The sequence below is a fragment of the Dreissena polymorpha genome, chromosome 2, assembly GCF_020536995.1.
Source record: "Dreissena polymorpha isolate Duluth1 chromosome 2, UMN_Dpol_1.0, whole genome shotgun sequence".
In the NCBI taxonomy this organism is placed as follows: Eukaryota; Metazoa; Mollusca; class Bivalvia; order Myida; family Dreissenidae; genus Dreissena; species Dreissena polymorpha.
The window spans coordinates 133,515,729-133,533,386 of NC_068356.1; the positions used below are offsets into that span (position 1 = coordinate 133,515,729).

At 32.3% G+C, this 17,658-nt stretch overlaps 1 protein-coding gene across 1 annotated transcript; it reads left to right on the plus strand.

Moving 5' to 3' along the window:
- The first annotated feature begins 1,002 nt into the window (after positions 1 to 1,002).
- LOC127870090 (tachykinin-like peptides receptor 99D) lies at positions 1,003 to 17,196 on the plus strand. Its single transcript, XM_052412751.1, has 5 exons — positions 1,003 to 1,403; positions 13,098 to 13,280; positions 13,929 to 14,079; positions 14,964 to 15,160; positions 16,924 to 17,196. The coding sequence occupies exons 1-5, from the start codon at positions 1,003 to 1,005 to the stop codon at positions 17,180 to 17,182; spliced, it is 1,191 nt and encodes a 396-aa protein (XP_052268711.1). The 3' UTR covers positions 17,183 to 17,196.
- The last annotated feature ends 462 nt before the right edge of the window (positions 17,197 to 17,658 follow it).

Genomic DNA, 17,658 nt, shown 5'->3' on the forward strand with positions numbered 1-17,658 from the left:
ACACGCGAGAATTACCTGGGTTTTATACCAGTACATCTCTAGTTTGGTTGGGAAACACTTAAAGCATTTCTGAAATTCCCAGTGCCCCGACCAGGAATTGAACCGGGGACCTCTGGAATGGTGCACCAGTGTGTTACCACTAAACTACCGTACCACCAATATGTGGTACCAATATGTGACTGTGTTAGATTGAATGAATGGATCCAGTGTAACTGTCGTTTATTTATATAGAAAAAAGCTGTTTTCTAATATAATATCAATTAAATAAAAAGAATTATATTTATTTTAGCCTTTCTTCAAAAAGGGCACACTTTCCCAATCTATTTTGAACTAGTATACCTTATTGTGACCTCCGTGTCTATTCAGAAGACATAAAGAAAGCATAACAGTACACTTCAGCTACATTTTTTTATTTAGAATAAGATATCGAATACGTTACGTTTAATTATATGAGTAGATTAATATTGCACAAACGTAAACGCCATTTACCACAAGCAGAAATTTAATGAAAATTATGCTTATGCAAAGCGTCTGAATGAACTGTTCATTGTTTATATCTTAATTTATGCAATTCACTATCTTGACAAGGTTTATTCTGAGCAGTCGTGTGTAGCGATATAAAATGAGCATAACTTACTTCATGTATTAGTAAACGAACGAATTGTTTATATGATATGTGATTAATCATGCCTTATTGCGGAAAACTTGTATCATAATGGCACGTGTCTTTAGAAAAAAAAAGGCAAATCTCTTTGCTAACACATTCAGTCTTGAATACTCATTGCTATGATTGTCTTTATGCTGTCTTTAATAAGTGAATACATGTAAAGATAATGCTTGTTTAATATGACGTATAGCTTGACCTTTTTATGTGAAAGCATGTTTACTTCTAACGTTAAAATATGTCCGACTTTACAGAATGACCCTGACATCCAATTCGCAAGTGTTTTACGTCGTAATTGAAAGCTAGTTCCGTTTCTTGTTCACCTCAGGGACTCAAACATGTCCTTCCCGAATGCATCTTATACCTTGTCAACGAATGTGAACGTTACCGGGACGACACGCGAACCAGGAGATCCATACCAATTCTTGTTACCATGGTGGCAACAGACAGTATTCTTCATTGCCTTCGCCGCTATTCTGCTGATTTCTGCCGGCGGCAACCTTGTGCTAATCTGGATAGTTTTGGCCCACAAACGCATGCGGACTGTCACCAACTATTTCCTCATCAACCTGGCGCTTGCGGATGTCCTCATTTCTCAATTAAATCTACCGTTTACGTTTCTATACTTGTTGTATCAAGACTGGTGGTTTGGAACGTTCTTCTGCAAACTATCGTGTTTTATATCCCCGTGTACCATCTCAGCAAGTGTTTTTACCTTTATGGCCATCGCTGTTGACAGGTAAGTGCGACAATAAACATCATAAACTTTGTAAGTCAAATAAGGTTGTTTTCTTTTTAAAACGTTTGGGTTTTTTATCTGTTTGTCTGTTCGCACCAGGACGCGAAATAAAAAAAATGGATTTCCAAAGCATGTGATTTAACGAGCTGATTAGTTCAACCGTATGTCTGTTTGCATCTGAATTACCAATATTTATTTTATGCTTTCCGGTGGTTTATAGGGAAATATCAGTGATTTAAAACTGATAATTTCACTGTACCAACAATGAAAATTATCAGTGAAAATTATCGATAATTTTCACTGTTTACTGTGAAATGACGTCATTTCTTTGACGAAATGACGTCATTATCCCAGCGAAATTATTTAGTTAAACTCTTTAACAATGTATATAAACTGTTAAAAAGGCATAAAATAAAAAGAAAATTTGTTGGATTCGGTGGATATCGATTTTAATTCACTCGTGATCATAAAAAAAACTTATATTTTCACTCGTGATATATTATTATTTTCTATGATTACTCGTGAATTAAAATCGATAATCCACCGAATTCAACAAATATCCTCTATTAAATATATGCTCTGCTAATGTTTAAAATTGAAATGACGTTTGGAAAATCAATTACAATTTGTTATCAGGCATTCCATGCACAACTATTGTCATAACAAGGATTTAATCGTGAAAAAAATGAATATATAACATTGTAATTACATTTCTGTAGTGTACACTTTGTAAGATGTTCATCATTTATACACCGTAACTAATAACAAACTTGACTACATCGACCTCATATATTTATTACTCTAAGAAACGATGCGTGTTCATGGTCTCAACCACTATTTCCAAGTATTATTTTGAGATGTTTACACAAATTTAAAAGGGGACAGTGTCGGTGAAAAACAAAAACAAATCAGTAATTGCAACATCCCGTGAGATTTGTCTTTAGACTAATAATTTCTCCACTAACAAAGAGTCGTTTATATTATCACTTTTCCAAGAGTTTATGGTATCTATTTGTAGGCGGGAAAACAAAATAAATGTCCTGATTCATCATATAGAATAAATGTCACTCTTCAAGTTGGTGAATTGCAACATATCAATTATTCACCCCCTTTTTATGTCAATCATTATATAACATGACATTTTTGGTTCAACAATGAGTATTCTTTGAATGATAGATGTAACCCGTGTCCGGTTATGCTTAAGATAAAGTATATAATAAAACGACTTTCAATAATACTATTCTACTATACATTGTGTTTCTTCGAAAGTTTTTTGTTGAGTCAGAATTGTTTGCAGTTGGTCACTTTTCATACATCAAGGACTTTATGCTAAACAAACATATTTGTCCTGCTATTGCAGTTTTTTAAATACAATGATGTTTGTTTGATATATCAATGAGCATTCAAGAAAGCTCATCCTTTTACCTATAACAGGCGTAATATTTAGGTTCTGTTTTACAAATGGAATATCAGCTAATGATTGATTTTCCCATACGCATTTAAATCTTGTTAGGAGAAATTTTATTCTGTATATTTTGTTCCAAGTTCAAGCATATCAACTTCATGCCAAATGGCTATTCGTATGTATAAAATATTTGTACAGTTTCATGAATTTTTAAGTGGAAACATCAGTGTTTACATTGTTACTATGGTATCGCATTCGCTACTTGCAACTATTCTTGCAGCGATTTTTATACTAAAGAAGTCGAAATCAGATCGACTTTATGGTTAAAACATTTATGTAAAAAGGAAACGATAGATCAGTGATATTATTTAATTGTTTATAAATGATAAAGACGGAATTAAAAGTTAGATACAAATTCAATAACGTTTCATTAATTTGATACTGCAAATCAAACATTGTAATAACATTGACTAAATATAACAATTTTCTTATAACGCAAGGAAAAACGATGAGATACAATTATACAAATTAGTAAAGATACACTGCACATATGGCATGCAATTCATTTATTCTTAATAAGTCGTAATCTATATATTAACCAAAAGCAATATTTCAAGATTGGAATTCTCTTGGCTTCATTATATAAAGTAATTTATTGGAACTACTGCTTATATCCATTCACGACAATTACAAATGTACACTTTTTATCAAACCTATTAATACTCGTTAATAAACAGGTATAATAAATAACAAGCCATGTTTTCAGACCTTCTACAAAGATGGGTTCACTTCTATGGACAAGCTGCCATTTATCAATCTGTTCCGAATACAAACAAATATAGCAAATGATCCACTTTATGGAGTGTCAGGAACAAAACATACCTTCCAAACATGCCACAAATTGCAATTTAAAACGCATTAAAAATATTGGCGTTTAACTAAAATTACTGCATACGGAGTAGATTAAATTATTCAAAAAAAGCATAAAAGACACACTAGATTAGAAAACAAATAAATAAATATTGATTTGTTACATGTTTCAAACGGATCTTTAAAGTAAAATTTAAATCTTTACCCGTTACAATTGTTATATCTTCGAACCACCTTTGAAAACATACAAGACAATTAAGTAATAAGACTTTTGAGTTAGCGTATATATGAATAAATATTTAATATATTGCAACAGGACACTTGTTCCATATTGAAACAGGAAACTTGTTTGTTTTAACATTCATTTTTATTTAACAAGAATTTAGCAATATAAATCTATTTCAGTAAGAATCATTACAAGTTCATCCTAATTAATTTATGAACACACTGGAATTGAACAGAATAAGCTTCATTATATTAGAGTTTCATGTCGTTTTATCAAACGCTAACGGTAAAGGATAATACTTTGAGAGGTTTTGAAAATATAGTTTTAACTGGATTTGGATTGTGCCCACAGGTGTCGCTTCTAAAATAACATTCGCAGTTGTGCTTTCATAAAATGCACAAGTTGCAAGATATTAAGAGCCAAACAATCCGGGAAGCGTTGTTCAGTAAAGTTAATCGACAATAATTAATAACATTATATTATCGATTAAGAAATATTAGAGGGATAAGGCATATTTGAAAATGATGCGAATAAATTAAACATATGGGTTTTTCAGCTTATTAAATCTTAGTGTATCTACATAAGGCTAAATATAGAGATTGTGTTTCGAAACTTGCATAGTGGTCAGAGGAAAAAAGTTAAAGTAACTTTATTACTCAAAATCAACAAAAAAACGTACAATGTTTCGTAAAATAAACTTAAACTTAAAAATCAGTGTTCCTTATGGAAATTGCCGACATGTCAACGCCAGATGTGGTCTGGTAAAATAGATGTTTGTAAATATACAATGCTCGTTTTTATTATTGTTTACATATTAAATTCCATTTTAATTTCCCGCAACGATATCTATTTATACGACACATGAACACTATAATGATGTTCGTGTGTCGTATGAATATATATATTCGCGGGAAATTTAAATGGTATTAATTGTGTCACAAATAAATAAAAACGTGCATTTTGTATCTACAACATTCTTTGTAATTATACCACATCTAGCGTTGAAATTGTGGCTATTGCTATTAGGAGCACTGATTGTTTAGGTGTTAACTTTATTTTACAAAATACTTAACGAAATTTTCAATGATTTTGAGCGTTATCGAGGCTTTAAGTCAGATCTATACATAAAATACTGGAATCGAATGCAAAGCGATCATAAAGTTCATTATTTTGTGATTTTATTCTCTCTGTGTCGACTTCACGGCGTACATGTATTATATTCCCCAAAATTAACGGTAATCTTTGAATACTTTATCGGCCAATTAGATGGATGTAATTGGTTCATTATTCCACGATAACGTTACCTTCGCCCGGGTGAACGTCAATCCATTCTGAATAGCCGATCGGTCTTGTCTATAATATTAAGAAACAATGATCCCCAGGCATAGCTACGAGTAGGTTAATATCCAGGCAAAGTAAGGAGACGGTGCACAGCGTATAGTTAAGGAGACGGTGCACAGCGTATAGTGGTAAATAGTTGCAAAGATGTTTAATCTCGTTTGTTGGCATGGCGATAAATTGAACGCCATCCATTTCGTCTTCAAATGATGGCAATAAAGAACATTCACTGACTAATATATATTTAGACAGAAAACATGTTGAACATTCGATTAAAAACTGTTATTTTCGTGTACGATTTATCCAACTATGCCGTTCGCTCACAAATGTTTCTTGTAAAAGATAATAACTGTCTAACTTTTTGATTTTCGAAATTAACGATGAAGCCATTCATAGTGAATGCATGTTTTGTACGATTCAATCATATTATTCAAAAATAAAATTTCTACCTGTTGAAATAGATTTCGATTGTGCGCAAAATATGCTTATCATAATGCGTAAAAGTTCAAAATGTTATTGACGTTACATTAACAAAGAAATAAAGTTTCGCTATTAAAAAGACGTTAATGTGTGAGCATTTCAATTGTTTTCTCACTAGTTAAGCACTGTGTTAATTCATCATAATTATAATTCACGTGTCACAAGTGCCTTAGGCGTTCACAATAGCAAATTGTCTGATTAAATTGGCTATATAATGAAGGCAGTTTCCCCGACGGGTTTATGCCTTGAACATGTTTTTATGAAATTAATATGAAACTTAAGTCATTATTTTTACTTATAAATGTTATGAAAGACATTGTTTGATGTATATTTGTATAATTATGTTACTCATGATGATATTGCTTAATAATCAGTTGCATTATCTCAAATGCATTGTCACTTTTGTTTAAATTTCGAGGACAATAAGTAAATTAATTTTGGCAAATACCTTTGACTCAAATTAATTTCTTAAAAAATTATAAGGTTAACAGTGATAACAAAATCATATACTCTTCGTATCTACTTTTCATTGTTATAGTTATGTATTTTTTAACTGAACACGTTGAAGCTGTTGTTCTGCGTATTTCTTATGGTTTTTTAAACTGCGCCATTCATTAAATGTGCATGTTTCTTATGGTAACTCTCCATTAAGTTCGTCTTTGCGTCATAAAACTGCATGTGTTATGAGTCTAAAACTGTCTGTTTAAGTTAGCATATGTTTTATGGAGACATGCTTTTCCATTGTAACTCCAGGTTTATGCCTTGGGTATGTGACCGACACGTTTTGTTTTCTAATAGGTTAATGTACTTACATAAACAGTAAAGAATGCCGGAACAATAACATGTGAATTATCACAATAATATAATACAGGGTGCATAATAAATGGGGTTTAAACACGGGCTGGATAATATAAACACACCCCGGTAGGAACTTTAATTTAGCAAATATCCAAACTTATTGAAATATATTTGCAAAAATCTTTAGTGGATAAAAGACAGTTTTACTTGATGTTTTTGCCGAAATCTTGAGATTTATTAAAGTAACATTACTATTCAAAATCAACGAAAAATTAGTACAATTGTTCGTAAAATAAACTTAATTAAAAATCAGTGTTCCTTATGACAATTGCCGAAATTTCAACGTCAGATGTGGTCTGGTAAAATAGATGTTTGAAGATACATTATGTTCGTTTTTATTTTTGTTTTGCATATCTATTCATACGACACATGAACACTTAAATGGTGTTCGTGTGTCGTATGAATAGATATATTCGCAGGAATTAATTGTGGCCACAAATAAATAAAAACGAGCATTTTGTATCTACAAAAATCTATGTAATCATACCACATCTAGCGTTGGAATTCTGGCTATTGCTATAAGGAACACTGATTGTTAAGGTATTAACTTTATTTTTCGAAATACTTAACGAAATTTTCGTTGATTTTGAGCGTTATAGAGACTTTAATATAGCCTTAGATACGTCTGAAATCGGTGTCAAACTTTCACGTTTCGGGCAGCCATTCAGTGTATATGGATGAAGTAAACATGGTTTTGTCCAAGAACACGGGCTTATAAAATACAGTAATTCTGTGGTGTTTAACAATGCTATAAGCCGACTATCTTTTATGCACTTGTCGAAATTCTTAAAAAAATGTTTTAAAAACATTATTTGAAACACAACACTACTTACCTGTTTGTTTATATCCATTCGTATCCATTTGTGAACCCACAAGGTCATGTGATACTTCACCCTGTAAAAGCCTTTGAAACAGAAACAGACCGTTCCATTTAAATATGATAACGTTCACGTAGAAGGCCACTTTTGATTTCGCTTATGTTTTGTTCGCTTACATTTGAAGGACCTCCATATTAGTACCAGTAATGTTTTGGTAAAGGGTTGTATTGTTTGAAAGAATGAAAATACAATCTTAAAATGCAATGACCTACACAGTTACCATAACATTTTTAAAGACATCACAAATATTCAAATAGTCAATATACAAGTAATGAACGTACGCAGGAAACCTTAACATACAATATACAGAACAGCAAACAAAGCAACGCAATCAACAAGCCAATAGTATCACGACGAAAATGATTATTAAAGATATTCTAAAATTTCTACATATCAACTTATTTTCACTGAATGTTACATTGGTCTCCTTTATTTAATCTTAATCTTGATTTTTCAAGTATTTAACAAAAAACTTACTATTGCCAAGACTAATAAACTTACATATTTACTAACTAGATGCAACATGGTTTGTTCAGAAAATCTTTTTAACAATACATACGATGTCCACTGTAAATATCGGTGTATTATATGAATAAGGAACGTGGTCGATCATAGGGCTTTTGATTTGATGTACTGTATTAACATTTTTGACGTGATTTTAAAGGGGCCTTTTCACAGATTTTGGCATTTTTTTAACTTATTCATTAAATGCTTTATATTGATAAATGTAAACATTGGATCGTAAAAGCTCCAGTAAAAAATCAAGAAAAAAATTAAAAAAAGGAAAAGAACACTGCCCGGAGCAGGTTTCGAACCAGTGACCCCTGGAGTCCTGCCAGAGTCCTGAAGTAAAAACGCTTTAGCCTACTGAGCTATTCCGCCGAGTACACAATCGTGACGTATTTTATACCTTATATAAGCAATCTTCGTCGTTTCACAAAATTTAACGACAAAAACAGAACTCTCCAAATTATTCAATCGTTTCGCGTTGCAACGCTTTATAATTTTTAGGTTTTAAAATCGTCAAAAGATGCATATAATGGCTATATTAGAGCATGGTTAATGTTCAGTATTACTGTTTCCTCACAAATATCATAACTAAAACGAAAACTTACGAATCTGAAACAACTTTTTTCAATTTTGTCAATTTACCAAAGCGTGAAAAGATCCCTTTAATGGTTAAATGGTTTATCAATAGTAAGTAAAAAGTATATAAAATATATTCAGTTTAAGTGATGTTATGGGCATTTTTCACTGTTGAATTTAGCTGAAAAGAATTAACAAGTAAAAAGAGTTAGTTAAATGTAGTAACTCACCAATTATATACAACTCATCTTGCTACCAGTTGTTTATAAAAACAATATATCATATTCCATATTTTACATGACTCACCCAGTCCTCTAAGCCGAAATGATCCGTAAAACAAAATTGTGTCTGTATGTCATATGAACTAATCTGCATGAAAACTACACTTAGACTCACAGCGTACATCGAATCATTTCTGTCGTCAGTTGTCAAAACGAAAGTACGGTTGATATTCAAATGCATTATTTTTCTATTTCCGGGATATTGTTTTAGTATATTGATGCTGCATTAACAAATTAATATAAGTGTATATGAAGTGAAAACACCACATATAAACAAGGGTTGCGATAGACACATATAAACATAGCATATACTGTTAGATGCCTATAATATCACTTTAATAGTTGCATTCATTTTGCTAATGTAAAACAATACAGCTCATGAGTCCTTTGTTGTCCTTCATTGAGTACGGAAGAAACAGAAGTGCAAATGACACATCCAGACTCAGGAATATAGCGCAATTCTCAACGGCGGACAAATGCACCGCAAACCTTATTACATGTACCAATTAATCAATTGTGACGCGAATCAATTGATATATTGTGTTTGGTTATTCGACCACATAGTGAATTAACCTATAGGAAGTATTATTGGCCTCATCAGGATGAGAGATACTCGTCAACATTTTAATAACAAGAGAACAACATCTTTGTTTATAGGTATCTGTAATCTGACAGACACTCTGAAATCGGTTTGATTTCTATATTTCTCCTATGCGGAAATATCAAATATATCCAATGCTAAACATTCTTCTAACACATCAATGCATCCATCGAATGCATCTTAACATCGTGTATTTTAGACAATAAAACCCAAAACCAAATGAACGTATTTCGCATCAGTTTAGTACATGAGCTATATGCACATCTGTGTGTTTTATGTACATGTAATAAACCTTTAATCACTTGCGAACATTCCACATGCAAGCTCTTGACTAGTGAAATATGTGCACACAGTTTCAATTATGATAATACAGAACATATAATATGTTTCAGGGATAATATCATATTATACCAAGAAAGATACCGTACAGAACTATAACAATGATTTGTCAAACGACATATTAATATCCATGCTATAATGTTAGTTTTCCTATGGCCATAGTAATGTGTAGTCCAGTCTCGTCCACGACTCCCACGAACTAGTTTATGCCTCTTGCAAAACTAATAAAGAGCAATTCCATCAATCTAGGTTTCCGCACGCTTACAAAATACATTTTATGACTTGATTACTTTTCTGGTGAGTTTTGATAATTTCAAAAAGCAAACGCGCAAAGAGGTCGGTTAAGCGTCAACTGTTTTACTCAAACAAAAGTGATACATTATTTCTTTTCAGAACTTATTATTCCACCTTGAAATTAACTAATAAAATGTATTTTAAATATATTTATAATTTCTGATACTTTTTTAACTCGAACACCCCGATGCACAATTGTGTAAGGATGCAACTAACTTTTTAAACATCAAGGTTATAAATAATGAAATCCATTAATAATGTCATACTGTTTTGCATTTGAATGTTAATGGTTCAAGTAATTAATGCAATAATCTTTTGATATTTAATATGTCAATCAATTACATTACCTCGATGCAGATGCATTCAATATGGTCACATTTGCATTACAATTGCATCAGCGCCCCATTTTGCTGTCCGTTTCATTTCAGTTGATAAAATTGCACTGTATAACGATTTGAATTGTACTTGTTTTGGTTCCTCATACGCAAAAGCTGTAAGCATATCATAATAATAAATAATCAGAAAACAAGCAAATTCGTTGAATTGATATCCCCCGCCAATATGCTTCTGGACACAAAAGTGTTGTATTTGACACTATAAAAAGCATTTTTTCCAGACACAAAGGGTCATAACTCCGTTACTATCAGATGGTGTACAATGCCAATTGGCGTGCATCATCCTCTTATCCATGTATATACTCATACCAATTTTCAATGAAATCCACCAAAGCACTTCCAAGATATTGCTCCGGACGGACGGAAGGACGGACGGAAAGACGGACAACGCCAAATCAATATCCCCTAAAGTTTCTATGTTTCATTCACCGTTTGATGAAATCGAAATAAGCGATCAAAATGTAATGGGTAAAACCACACCCTACTATTCGGTATACTCCTACAAGTATAAGTAACAAGCTTTGCAATTTTGATAGTGCTACGTAACTTAAATTAACCGTCAAGAAAGCGTATGTAGATGTTTTTCAGTTTGACATTATATTTTATGATTGACCGAGGGCGAAGTGTTCGTTTAAAAGAAAATATGTCATTGACATTTATTCCAGTTTGTTTGTTGAATAGCGTCTGTTCGTGTGTGTTTTAACTTCTTGCACGCAATTTTTTGTCAGATCGTAGTAACATTTTCATAAACCATTTTGTTAACGGTTGTATTCAACATTTTACAGTATTCTTGTGTCAAACCTACATATGTGTTTCAGATGATACAACTTCTTTTCGGCATCAATGTGTACATATAAAAAATAACGACATAAACTAACGTGTATTTGTATACACCCAAATGCTTTTTAATTATATAAAGTATATATTGTACTATAAAATATGTAAACACTCATTTACATCAATAATATTTTTTAAGTGACAGGTTGTTTTCAAGTTAATTATTTTTATTTATTTGTTTTAAAGAAATATTGCGTCATTTGTAACCCTGTGGGAAATTGTTCGGTATTTTATATTATAGCTTTTAAGGCAAAAACAAACTTCACTTACCAAAAGATTATTTGAGTGTAGCCTTTTATTAAAATTTGATTACAAAAAATATCATCTATGACATTAACCTTTGCGACATTATTCGTAAACACGGACTGGCTGCACGCTGATACGAACCTAGTAACCGTTTCATACACAACATCTTATTTGTATGTTGTTTCCAAATAAATCAGTAACACTTGAATAATTTATAAAAAAAAGCATGAACATGCGTAATGTTTGCGCGACTATTAAATGCAGAATACCGATGCCGACTATACCCTGTTAACATTTATTTGAATACGTAATCTCAATTTAACCGTTGCTGTCGCAATCAGTAAAAGTATTTCCGTCTAAACAGACTAAAACCTAAATTGGACCAACATATATTTGGTATGGATGATAGACGCCCCTGACTGTATAAAGGTACGACGCACGCCAAATAATTTCATGCTAGATGCAAAAAAATATAATGACCAAAGGCAGGAAACGCAATTCCATCGTATAATGATATCTTGAGTGCAACTCCGAAATGTGATTTATTGACTAGCATCATACTTTATTAAGACGTTGTATTGTTAATGATTATAACTGTCACTCATAGGTTACAAACCAATACTGACCTCATATAACTTTTTGTCTGTCGCTCAATAATTGTCATTCTATTTACTTATATTTATTTATATCATATTATTATAATTGTAATCGTTCTATTATAATAATGATATATATCTTCCTAAATATAATCGTGTATTATTGTTACAATTTATCAACATCAAAACGTTTAAATAATGTTGCCATATACGAATAAATAATATGTGCATAATACCACACTTGCATAAGCCCATTGCCCGTTAATTTAAATATATTCAATGAATACAATAATCGAATAAGACCAATTTTCAGATGATATCATTTATGATTTACCTGTGCATTTATAATAGTGTGTGTTTATAAAAGCTCATGGTATGCTATAGCATATGATATGGTTTAACGTATGTTATATAATAGCTCATTGTTATGTTATTGACCTTAACGATGCTATGCAATTCAAGTTATTCAAATTTATCGTGCGAAACGATTGCAAACTTATAACAAACTGGTTCTCTTTTTATTCAAACGTTCAATTTTTTTTAAACAAAACTTGTCGAATAGCGAGTAAGAGTACTTAATATGTGTATTTAACAAAATATGAGAAATTTGTCTGCTGATATCTTAACAATCACGTAAAATAAACAACATTACTCAAAATAATTGATGTCACCGATCGTATTACTAACGGAATCTTTAAATTGACTCAAAACATATCATTATTTTAATAATTAATGTCCGTCATTAAATATGCAGCATTTTTAACACATGTGTATTTTATTTTACACGTGTTAAGTAATGCTATCAAATACAAAAACGGTGCAATGGATAATAAAAAAGTATCCTATAATGATCACAATAACAACATGCTAATACTGATTGTAAGCAAACAATATCAAATATTGACGACAAGTTTCAGTTCCGTTTTTAGCCAAATCATATAAAATACATCTAACTTCATTTCAGATACATCGCCATTATATATCCACTTCGACCACGCATGCCCAAACGTCACGTGATTGTGGCCATACTCTTCATCTGGCTTTTCTCCAGCGCATTAGCATTTCCGAACCTAATTTACTTTGAAACGGCTACTTATCTTGCTGGTACGGTCTGCTTTATCACGTGGCCAATAGAAACGGATCTAGCGTAGGTATTTTGTAGATTTTGGTCTTTATTAGCATATGCTGTCCCTATTGTTGACTTTGTGAACTGCGTAGTTCCTATATTGCCGGTAATCCAGAACGACGTTTATATAATTCTATATGAAACTTATGTTTTTATTAAAGTATGGTCTGTATAAAAAATATATAAACTGGAAGTGTCATTAGCTCGGCATTATACCAAATCATTACAGATTATTTATGCATCCTTGTTTACAAATACGTGTAAATATCATCCATGTTACTTTGTACACGGGAAAAAAAGCAATCAAATCAAGTTGAAATTGCATTGGGCACCTATTACCTTAATATTTAAATGTTATTCGTGATATAAAATTCGTAATTTACCATATTTTTCTAGTTTCCATTTATTGCAGTGAATGTGAAATTACGTAATGATTTCAATGCTGTTGCGTCTTTTTTTAACTTATAAATTAATACGTACACACTTTTAGGACGACAAGTATGAAAGCAAGTTGCTTCCGATGTTTGAGTGTATTTATTTTTCTCGTTACAATAACAATAATGATTAACACTGATATCAGAAAATTTTCTCTTTACACCGTTGATGTGTTTGCTCCTAACGCAACATTCGTAGCTTTGAATTTTTCTTTCTCCATCGCTCACGTTCCAGGTACAATTATCTTCTGCTTGTGCTTAACTACCTGTTACCGTTGCTAACGCTGGTGTCCGCCTACTCGCGCGTTGGGGTGGAGCTATGGGGAAGCAGGGCCATCGGGGAGGAGACGTCAATCCAGACCGAAAGAGTCAAATCAAAGCAAAAGGTATTATGCCAATGTAAAGACTATTTAATAAACAGATAGAACATGTAGTATCTTTTAAACAGACTAGGGTTAATCCAAAAGATAGATATGAGCTATAGGGCGCCTTGTCTTGAGAAAATACAATGGCAAGTCCAAAAGAAATATCTAAATGAGAGTATCCTATAGTTTTCGCAAATAATTGATCATGTCGTAGAAAGAGGTATAGTACGAATAAGAAGGTGCTTTATCTAAAGAACATACAATGACAAATCTAAAAAATAAATGGGAATAAGAAGGCACTAAATCGTAAGAAAAGACAAGTACTGGTCAAACTCAAAGACAAACAAACAACTTATGTTCAAAGATAGGTAGGGAGGATACGATATGCCCTAGGGAAAGGTATGCAACTAATGTTAAAGAACTGTAAGTAATGGACCGCAAAAAGTATTATATTTAGACGAAACGATACAGTCAGCAAGATATCGAGTGACGTTTTACACACCTACAGGTATTGTGTTGTGCCAATTGTAATATTGTAATTCATTTGAATAGAGAGGGTAAAGAAAAAATAACATATGAAACAAACTTCAAAACCCTTTGTCGTAATAAATGATTGCATTAAGTTGAACAAAAGTGTGAAATACGGAAACATATATTTTTGGTACACAGGATCAAATTAAAAATCCTTTTTCCAAACGCGGTCTTTAGGTTTTTATCTTTTATTTAGACATGTTTTTAGAGAATATTGGTTAAAACGTGTGATCGGCATTATATTTTTTGAACTACAGTGTCAATGCGAATACAAATGATACGGACGATTGATAATGGTTATCATTTACGGATATCTTTAATCACATGTTCATGCTCTTAATAGCTCCTCATAGCTTTCTGTTTGATATATGCAGGTGGTAAAAATGATGATCGTGGTGGTTCTAATATTTGGTATATGCTGGTTACCAATGCACGCATACTATCTGCTGACCAGCCACTACAGGTCTATAACCGAGTACAAATACATCCAACAGATCTACATAATCATCTATCTGATGGCCATGAGTAACTCCATGTATAACCCGATAATCTATGGATGGATGAATTCTAGGTAAGAAATTTCATTAAAAATACAACAGTTGTATTTTCAAATAGTTTGCACAAGTGTGATGTATAATGCATGTAGTGACACACACATAACCGCGTATTAAGGAACGTTTTATCAATTAAACATTATTCGGAAAAAATCACTTACCTAACCGACCATTATTCTGTTTTGACTTAACTTCGGTCTTGTTTTAAGCATTCCGCGTTCAAATGCATCATTCACCATACGATAATTAGACTTTATTTTTGAAATAAATATTTTTCTTGACACTGCAATGCGCTGAAGCTTATGGACAGCAAATGGCTGTTGATGCCTTACATTGAGCACTATTTTGTACATGTATTTATTCAAGTTCTGGAGTATAAAAGTACGTATTTGTTTCTAATACTAGTTTGTATTCATCAAATATAGTTTCGATCTGTTTCGTGATATTCAATTATATTTTCTTAATAAACGTACGTTTATGAAGCAATAATATTTTGTATGCTTATAAAGCAATAATATTTCCAAATACATTTTGGAATAAAAATGCCATTTTGCACCTTTATTAAATTGGAAGATTCATGCCTATCTGAAACATAGTGAACACATATATCCAATTGTTTGAAGATTTTGTTAAATTTATGACTTTTCTGACCGTCACTGAGTCTCTTTTTCGTTTACTGAAGTAAGAGAGAAGTTCCCTAGAGATTTTTTTTCTTTTTGGCCAATTCTGAGAAAGAGTTGATAACAGCATGCTGCGTCTTAGATGCATGGACTTGAGGCCATATCTGTATAAATTTAATGTTATCAAGTATGTCAAATCATTTGGAAAGCTTTACAAATGAAACCTTTATATTTTTTAATGTATTGTAGAAACTTATTTGAACTTTATTCAAAACAATATTGATGTTCGAACTACATTTGTAAATTTAATACAATACTTGTTTTAATGACTATGTTTTAGTTGAATGGTACCGACGTCAAAACGTTTGCTTAACAGAATCTTCAACATATCAATAAATGGTGTCGGCTTTCCATATGCGTTTTGCTTTCTACAAAACAAAGTTTAATAAGGAACACTTATATTGTGTATTATCTAGCGTTCTTGTTCATCGCTGAGTGTACTCGAATATCAAAACATATCAACGAAATCACAAATGAAGAATAAACCTGAAGATGCAGTTGTTACGCCCGTCTCTTGACAAGGCGTATAATGGGAATGAGGAATATTAAGGCGGTCGGAATTTTGGATGGGCGGGCGGCATCCCGTTCTCTTACTTTCAAACTCGCATAGTTTTTATCGAATCTTAATCAAACGTTCTGGAATAAAAAATACATTAAATGGAGGCCAACATTTATAAAAAGCAAATTGGCACATGGCGTTCAGAGTTATTTTCCTTTGTTTCCGCTCACTAATTCGACAGTTTTTATTGAATTCACAAACAGTTCTGTTAGTGTTTCTGTTTGTGATGTGTTTGCAGATAACATGAAGGCAAAAATTGATTACTAACCAATTCGCAATTGGGACACATGTATTGTTCTGAAACAAATGTGAAATTTTACTTTTACGCTTTTTACTGATTCAGTTGTCATTGAATTTTCGCCGAATATTCTGTTTGATCACATAAAATTGAGATCATGTTCGATGTCAATGGTCATTGTCATGTGCATGTACTGTCTAATTGTTCCTTAAAACATTCTTTATAGTTGTTTTGACATTGAGACCAAATTATTTGTGTGTCGATATATGTAAGATCTGACCCTTCAGATGTTATCTGATTCAGATTCCGGGAGGGGTTCATTCACGTGTTCTGCTGGTGTCCGAGTCGCCGTTGCAAGAGGTCAAGCACCCAGCTTCGCTTGCGTCGCACGCTCTTCCCAACCGCGACGAGGGCTGAAAAATATGGCTCTGATCGAAACGGTTCTATGATGCACACGTTGACGGAATACGTAGACATGGAATCCAACTGCACTAGACGCAGCAACCAATTTAATAGCACTGTTCGCCGAGGATCACCACGACGGACAGAGAATGCGTTGTGAAGAACCTGGCAGCGAAAGTGAATATTAGAATTAAATTGATAGCTCGCTAACATTAACAGCTCGTGTCGGGATTTATATGCAATGTGCTGTTAAGACACATGATGATGAACTAAATATTATTTGTAAACAAAAGGTTATTTAAACATTCATTGAATCTTCTGATTTACGATGCTGTCACGCTTATTGATTAGCCTTTGAATGATTACTGTCATTGTTCATCAAATTGATGAGTTTTGTTTGATCATAGCTTGAAGATTTGAAAATATGTAATGTAATGAAATTAGTGATAATTTTATAGGCGAGAGTAGACACTGCATACCGTGCACATTTTACCAACACATCTGGTGCATAAAATGTACATATCATAATTACAGAGTATTGTACATATAATTTAGCTATGAGCTTTATACTTTTAAAGTTTTAAACTATTATTTCAATATCTGCGTGTAAATATATTATTGTTTGTTTTCTGATTT

Coding starts and splice junctions, on each gene's coding strand:
- LOC127870090 (XM_052412751.1), top strand. CDS start 1,003: ATGTCCTTCCCGAATGCATCTTATACCTTGTCAACGAATGTGAACGTT. Junction 1,404..13,097: donor ATGGCCATCGCTGTTGACAG/GTAAGTGCGACA, acceptor ACTTCATTTCAG/ATACATCGCCATTATATATC. Junction 14,080..14,963: donor GAGTCAAATCAAAGCAAAAG/GTATTATGCCAA, acceptor TGATATATGCAG/GTGGTAAAAATGATGATCGT.